This window comes from Tripterygium wilfordii, chromosome 23, assembly GCF_013401445.1.
Source record: "Tripterygium wilfordii isolate XIE 37 chromosome 23, ASM1340144v1, whole genome shotgun sequence".
Lineage (NCBI taxonomy): Eukaryota > Viridiplantae > Streptophyta > Magnoliopsida > Celastrales > Celastraceae > Tripterygium > Tripterygium wilfordii.
Genome location: NC_052254.1, coordinates 2,334,752 through 2,342,466, shown reverse-complemented (window position 1 = coordinate 2,342,466; position 7,715 = coordinate 2,334,752). Strand labels below are relative to the sequence as shown.

The 7,715-nt window shown below is 39.0% G+C and overlaps 2 protein-coding genes across 2 annotated transcripts; one reads left to right on the top strand and one right to left on the bottom strand.

Moving 5' to 3' along the window:
* Positions 1 to 2,138: 2,138 nt before the first annotated feature.
* Positions 2,139 to 4,807, top strand: LOC119993257 (laccase-15-like). The gene is made up of 6 exons (XM_038840305.1): positions 2,139 to 2,319; positions 2,430 to 2,581; positions 2,662 to 2,909; positions 3,129 to 3,257; positions 3,470 to 4,414; positions 4,531 to 4,807. The coding sequence occupies exons 1-6, from the start codon at positions 2,218 to 2,220 to the stop codon at positions 4,662 to 4,664; spliced, it is 1,710 nt and encodes a 569-aa protein (XP_038696233.1). The 5' UTR covers positions 2,139 to 2,217; the 3' UTR covers positions 4,665 to 4,807.
* A 1,194-nt stretch (positions 4,808 to 6,001) lies between these two features.
* On the bottom strand, positions 6,002 to 7,392 carry LOC119993260 (protein MITOFERRINLIKE 1, chloroplastic). The gene has a single exon (XM_038840308.1). It carries the CDS (start codon positions 7,385 to 7,387, stop codon positions 6,164 to 6,166), a length of 1,224 nt encoding a protein of 407 aa, XP_038696236.1. The 5' UTR covers positions 7,388 to 7,392; the 3' UTR covers positions 6,002 to 6,163.
* Positions 7,393 to 7,715: the final 323 nt, after the last annotated feature.

The following is a 7,715-nucleotide window of genomic DNA, read 5'->3' as shown; positions in this document are numbered from 1 at the left end:
ATAGGATGTCACGTTGGATTTTTCCGTCGCCGGATTTATTCTAGGGACAAACGGGAAACTTTCCCATAGTTGGGGACGAAAAAGGGGGAGAAAAAAAAAATTAATGGGCGAAAATGAAATATGACCAATAATTAAGGGATGAAAAGTACATTTTTGCTGGATTTGAACCTATTTTCGAACTCGAAAGACTTACGAAAATCATGCCTTTCATACCTTGTTAAAATCAAATAAGAGAGAATAAGAGAGAAGAAAAACGTTTCTTTTAAAAACCCATTAACGTAACAAACTAAAGTTTTGAGTACCAAATTACAAATTGTGGAGTTCAACTTGTGACTATTTCAATTGCAGGGCTACCTAAACTCAATAAGCCATCAAGTTTGAAAGAGAAACAGCACTAGTTTGATCTTATTCACATGCCTATTGTTTGCGACTAGTCACCTTCCACATCTCCAACAATTAACTACGAACGTATACGATTATGTGGCAGGAGATCTTGGGTTCAAATCCTCATGCCTTTCAGGTTAATTGGTATGTCTCATAAAAAAAAACGTGCCGAGTTGAATTTCAATCTCAGCTGGAAAGATTCATCCTTGTATAACTGATCGATGAACTCCTATAGAAAGAGATAAAATGAGTGAAATAAACTAGGGTAATTTTTATTAGAAAAATATAATCTCCACAATAATTATCACAAGTTTATACGGCATGGAGAGATAGCATTGATAAGAACTAAGAAATATTGAATATCTTGCTGAAAGTACCCTAGACTTAAGATGTTGTGAATGCCTTATAATCTCAATAGATGAGAACTATAGACTTCAATTGTTGTCAAAACTCTATCTCAAGAGATGAGAACCGTGCAAGTGAGCCGTTGGTTGAACGTCAATCACAGTGCATGTAAGGGATCACCCACCCATTAGATCGTGAGTTCGAATCCTACCTCTCTCCAAACCCCTGTTTAAAAAAAAAAAAAAATAAGAACCGTGGGCCGCCAGTTGTCAAAGATTGTTGTTATCTCAATTAATGGTGGTCTTATCTCAGACTTGCCTTGACAACAACATGAGTGCATGGTTTTTCCACTAACCGAATCTAGTTGTTGAGCAAAGACAGTTTTATACTTTTATGTGAACCATCTTTGCTTGCATGGACTTATCACTCGACATAAGAGAGTCTCACTTGAACCCAACCTCCCACTAGGATTGGTTGACCTGACCATGTGTAGCATGGTACGATTATGACCATCATTAATAGAAAGTATATACAAAAGAACGAGAGTTTTTTAAAAAAAAAATAAAAAAAGGGTAATAAGGCGATGGCACTTGAAAAATTCTTTGGGATTTGATGCGTGCAAGGCAAGGCATTCCTTTGAATAAATTGGAAGAAGAGAAGAAATTTTAGAATACCTCAACTTTCTTTGTTTTCTTACTTTTGATGCTTCATAGTTCATAATTAATTTGAAAAGTTATTTATGTACAAAAGTTCCCGATTAAAAGTCATTTCAACGCGCGCCACAATCAATTTTTGGTATTATTCCTAAGACAAATATAGCACGACCAAACTTAATGAATATAGTAATTCCTTGTTAGCACTTTTTAGGATTGTACGAGGATAGAATTTCAAAAAGAAATCATTTGGGTGCTGGTGAATCTATTCGACAAGTCAAATTGATCGAGAAGTCTTGAATTCAATTTTCACTTTGGGCAATGCGTTTGTGACCACGTGTTAGGCTTTGATTCAACTTTCTCTGTTGTCATATGAGAAACTTTTGTGTACATATGTCTGATGACTCGAGTTTAAATTCATATTGAATATCCAAAAAGACAAATTTATGTGTCGTTATCAGTGAAAAAATATCCAAAAAGAAGATACATGCATGTCTTGGCTTCCGCAACTTAGTTGGCATGTATATATATATATATATATGCATAGATATAGACAATCTTGAATATTCAATCTATTTGAATGTTAGCCACACAAAACCACTGGCAAGCCGTGTAGAAAAAGACTTTGTTTGGCAAAGGACGAATTTTCAAAGGTCAATAATTGGTATTGCTGCATTATATTTCTTTCGGATCCAGACAAACACAGTTCTCTATATATATATGTGTGTGTGTATTATCTTTCTTAACACCACATTCATAAATATTCCAGTAAAGCATCAAAGAAGCAAGAGTGATATATATATATGTAAGTTTGGTTGCCTATTGGTGAAGAAATATGTTTTCAGACATGAAAAACGTTATGTTCCTCCAAATATTGGGTCTTTTCTTCTTGTCTAATTTCCTTTATTGCGAAGGCTTGGCTCGTCAGACTTTTGTGGTAAGTTCTATGTATATTTTGTATGTCATATATATATATATATAGACGCACACACACACGGACAAGTTACCAGGAACTAAATATATATATGCTTAACTATTTAAATGCAGATAAAAGAAGCTCCATACACAAGGCTTTGCAGCACAAAAAACATCTTGACTGTAAATGGAAAATTTCCTGGCCCAACTCTCCATGTCAACAAAGGAGATACCATCATTGTTGATGTCTATAACAAGGCCAACCAAAACATCACCATTCACTGGTACAAGACGAGATCTTTCTCCTATACATAGACATATACATGGGTATATGTAAATAACAATATATAAAATGTATATGCAGGCATGGAGTGAGGCAACCCAGGTATCCATGGACCGATGGTCCTGAATATATCACGCAATGTCCTGTTCGATCAGGTTCAAAGTTTAGCCAGAAGATCATATTTTCCAAAGAAGAAGGAACCCTTTGGTGGCACGCTCACAGTGATTGGTCACGTGCTACTGTTTATGGCGCTATTGTAATTTCTCCCAAGATTAAAGGAACCAATTACCCCTTCCCAAAGCCTCATGGAGATGTCCCCATCATATTAGGTATGTGAATATTTATGTACTACCCCTTGTTGGTCCCGAGGGACAAAGGAGACTAGATTAACCAAAAGATGGTTATTGATTCAATGACACAAGGTGTCTCCGTTTTTTCATAATTTATATACAAAACCCCCTTGTAAATAAATTTTATATATCATTTTCTTTGGTAGTCAATTTCTTTATTGATAGCTATACTAATGTTTCATATTAATGGAAATGCAGGAGAATGGTGGAAAAGTGACATAGTGAAGGTTTATGAAGAATTTAATCAATCAGGAGCAGACCCTAATATTTCTGATGCTTATACCATCAATGGTCAACCTGGTGATCTTTATCCATGCTCAAAATCAGGTTATCCTAATAACACTAAAATTTTAAATTGTTATCATTCTGGATCTCTTCGATAATATATTAAGTAGAACAAACGGGTCAAGAGACAAATATTTTTTACTCCGATACCATGTTATTTAAGAGACTCATACAATAACTTTTAAAGGAGTTACCAAGCGATGTGGGACTACTACTCCTTCTAACTTGTCATTTATATTTTCTTTTGGTTGTAGATACATTTAAGCTAATGGTGGATTATGGCAAGACCTACCTTCTCCGCCTAATCAACGCCGCCCTTCAAGACATGCTCTTCTTCGCCGTGGCAAATCATCAACTCACCGTTGTTGGCACTGATGGTAGCTACGTCAAACCTTTCAAAGTCGACTACATCGCCATCTCACCGGGACAAACGTTGAACGTTTTATTAGAAGCTAATCAACCATTAAACCATTACTACATGGCCTCCAAAGTATACTCAAGTGCTAATAATGTAACTTATGATAACACCACCGCCACAGCAATCATACAATACAATGGCAATTACACACCCTCTTCAACTCCCTACTTACCTTATCTTCCTTCCCATAATGACACAATTGCATCGGTCAATTTCACCGGAAAACTAAGGAGTTTAGCCGATGATGATCACCCGATTTCGGTCCCGTTAAATGTAACCAAAAGAATGTTCTTCACACTTTCAGTAAACAGATTTTCATGCCCTAATGACTCATGTGGAGGGCCTGATGGAGGCAGGCTTGCTGCTAGTGTTAACAACATTAGCTTTGTGTTGCCTCACATTGACTTATTACAAGCTTACTATCACCAAATCAATGGTGTGTATGGTGTTAAGTTCCCGAATGAACCGCCTTTGTTCTTCGATTTTACGGCCGACGACATTCCATCAATATATGAAACGCCAAGGAGAGGAACAGAAGTGAAGGTGTTGGAGTATAATTCAACAGTGGAGATTGTGTTTCAAGGGACAAACTTGGGTGCAGGAACAGATCACCCTATGCATATACATGGATACAGCTTTTATGTGGTTGGATGGGGATTTGGGAATTTTGACAAAGAAAAGGACCCTTTAGGGTATAATCTTGTTGATCCTCCACTACAAAACACAATTGCTGTACCTAAGAATGGCTGGGCCACTATAAGATTCAGAACAGATAACCCTGGTATGTATATTTCATTCTCCAATGTGAGACTTTTAGGCTCTTATGCGCACGTCCGTAACTTACATGGGCACCACTTTATGTGTTTATTATGTTTGATTATGTGTGTTTATTTGCAGGAGTGTGGTTCATGCATTGCCATTTAGAGCGTCACCTTTCATGGGGCATGGATATGGCATTCATTGTGAAGAATGGCAAGGGCTCTAACGCAAAATTGCTTCCACCACCACCTGATATGCCGCCATGTAATTGAAGTAGCTGCCTAAAGATTTGTTGAAGAAAAATTGTGCTCTTTATACCAATTAACAACTAGAGTATGCCCCAATTTGTAATTTACATCGTCTTTGAAAGCTTGTATTTGTGTTGATTAATAAAAGTGGTTCATTTTAAAGCCTACGACCCTGTTTTGGTTAGACAAACTTAAACTAAAGGGTGCTTCTTTTGTTTTCTTGACAACCCATTGATTGAGTTTATTAAGGCAAAGATTACTACAAACCCAAGTGGATAATACGCGGGATATACACATTGGAGTTGAGATATGGGCCGAGACTCAATGTACGAAGATAACACAGAGTGACATTCACACACGTTAGATGGAGGAAAGCCTCTTGGCTCGCATAATATTCTCCTGTTTCTTCTTTGGTAACCTTTTGCCATAGAATGCCCCCATATATCTGCTATAATTCTGTCTCTCTAAAAATCTGTACATAAGATCCAGTTCCAGCAGCAAGCAGACCTTTCTGACTGAAATCCAAGGCATTTGCATGCCCTGGTAGAGTATGATTTTCCTTTCTTTACCAGATGTGGCCATGAAATGGCCATTAGGGTGGAATGCCATTGCTGATACAGCCCCACTGCTGATTAGGATCAGAAGCAACGATCTCTAGGGACGGGGTAGTTTCAACTAAACTTGTACCCATGAATCATTAGAAATAATACAATAAATACACATGAAAGTCCAGGTAATATCTAAAAGATTCTGGAACAACCTACACAACGTTGCCATCAAACATGTACAATGATTTGGAAACCATCGTTAAAAAGGTAATTGGGATCAATCTAGTACTAGATCCGAGAAAAGAATTCAACTTGAAGAGGAATCCATGGAAGATATCATTCTCCCAGATATGGTATTCCATTTTACGGGTACTAACCTAGTCTCATTTGCTCCAGCAGACTGCACCAAATTTTGAATCAGACATTTGAAAGCCTACATCGATTCTAATAACTTGTTTTTATGGCACTTTCTTAAATGCCGATTCCAAAAACAGTAAAGAACCAGATAGATATGAGGAGGTTTATACTTGGTCGAAAATATGCACAGCCATTAGTATTCCTTCTGACAAATCTTAAACCTTTCAGAGTTCAAACAACTCCAACAGATAAGTTGTTAAACTTCAGGACTCAAAATCTTTCTTTCAACGATAGCAAATGCAATAGGAGACATTTGACAATCCATAGGGGAATTCCAAGGGGGAGTAAACTTTGGAAGGAAACTACTGCTTATGCCAAATGCCAACAAAAGCATATGCAAATATCTGTAGTGACACAGTTTCATCAAAGGAAGAAAGCTTAAAGAATCAGAACAACTTTTTAATGGAAAAAGGCACAACCAAATGTTAAACAAAACAGCTTTTATTGATACCAGTTTGAAGGCTAAAAAGCCAAGATAAAAGAATGAGAATAAACATCCTCTAGACATCACAAGCAACAAAAGGGATAGATACGATACCCATAATCACAGTCACCATATCAAGCAGGACTAACATTCAAATCGCGCAGCTCCTTCTGTTTCAAATAATGATGCAAAATTGTAAGCCTTGCCGTCTCGAAGGCAAAGTAGCCCATTGCAGAAAAACAAGCACTGTGAACAACTCTAGGCCCCATGCCCCTAGTCAATCCAATCCACCCTTCCTCCTTCAAAATCTGCTTCACAGTGAATGTAATACCTCCATACATCGCTGCCGCAACCTTATCTACAGCCTCCTTATGAACTTGAGTCATCAATCTCGTCTTCACCACATCAAGTGGAGTAGTTAAGGATGCTGATATCGCCCCTGCCAATGCTCCACAACACACACTCTCGATAGGATTTAACTGGGTCTTCTTTGTCTCCCTCAAAACCGCAGCTTTCAAGTACTCAAAAGACGAATAACTCAAAACCCCAGCAGGCAAATTCCTCAACAATGTTGCAGAATACCCAGCATACAGACCCAATATCCCATCTTTCTCCAATATCCTTAACAAAACCTCCCAGGATCGCCCCTTTGCCCCTGCTTGCATTCGCTGGGTGATCAATTCCTTAGGCACCATTATGGCCGACGACATGATATTCCCCATTGCCCCGGCGGTGGGAGGGATTAACACAGATGGGTAATTCTCCAATTTGGACAAAATGCTCTTCCCAAACTCACAAGTCCCAAAATACACGGCAGAGGAAAATGTCGACCCAATCAACACGGCGGAGACGCCTCTGTAAAAACCCAAAATCCCCTTCTCCTGGAAGGTCTTGGCGATGGCATCAAAAGTGCTAGTATAGATTTGGGATGCACCCTTGGTTTGCAATTTCGTTTTGATGGTGTCCAGAGGGTGCAGGCAAACGTAGGTGAAGGCGCCAGCGATGCCACCACCAGCTGCACCAATAAGTGCACGCTCGACGACGGAGAGGTTTTTGAGGAGAGACTTCGACTTGGGGCTGTTCCTGGATGCGGGTTTGATCCGGATCAGGGGTTCGGGCCTGGTTTGGGAGGAAAGGGAACTGGAGGCGGAGGCAAAAGGTAGGTGGTTTTGGGTGGATAAGAGAGTAGTAGTAGTAGTGAAGTGTGAGAAGAGGCTTGCGAAGTCAGAGCAGATTGGGTGGTGGTCGTCGAACTGGTTGGGGTTTGGAGATGGCAGACCAAGAGATAGACAGAGGTTTGTTTCCATGGTTTCTACTGCTTTGCGCTCTCTCTCCCTCCCTCTCTCGCAATCAAGCATTGAAGATCTGAAGAATTTTGACCTGAGACAACTAAATAAAACGACATCGTATACAACTAGCGCTCAACCAAACGCTGTCGTTTTTCAAATTATTGATTTGTCTGCTAGTTCTCTGCTTCTGTCAAGTCCCAACAACTCTGTTTCGTATTTCAGTGACTCTGTTATCAGGCTTGCCCAACAGGCAGTCCCACATTATCTTTCGTTTTTTTTGTTAGGCAAGCTTTGGCTTTGGGGATGGGGAGATTTGGAAATCAGAACCCAACATGCCGTACTGCATGATTTTTTGTCCCTGGGAACTACATATTTAGTATTTACAGCAAACTCCTTC

What these genes read in the sequence shown, in the direction of transcription:
- LOC119993260 (XM_038840308.1), bottom strand. Translation starts at nt 7,387, where the DNA reads ATGCTTGATTGCGAGAGAGGGAGGGAGAGAGAGCGCAAAGCAGTAGAA.
- LOC119993257 (XM_038840305.1), top strand. Translation starts at nt 2,218, where the DNA reads ATGTTTTCAGACATGAAAAACGTTATGTTCCTCCAAATATTGGGTCTT. An exon ending in CAAAACATCACCATTCACTG is followed by an intron (nt 2,582 to 2,661) that starts GTACAAGACGAG and finishes ATGTATATGCAG; the next exon opens with GCATGGAGTGAGGCAACCCA. An exon ending in TTATCCATGCTCAAAATCAG is followed by an intron (nt 3,258 to 3,469) that starts GTTATCCTAATA and finishes TTTTGGTTGTAG; the next exon opens with ATACATTTAAGCTAATGGTG.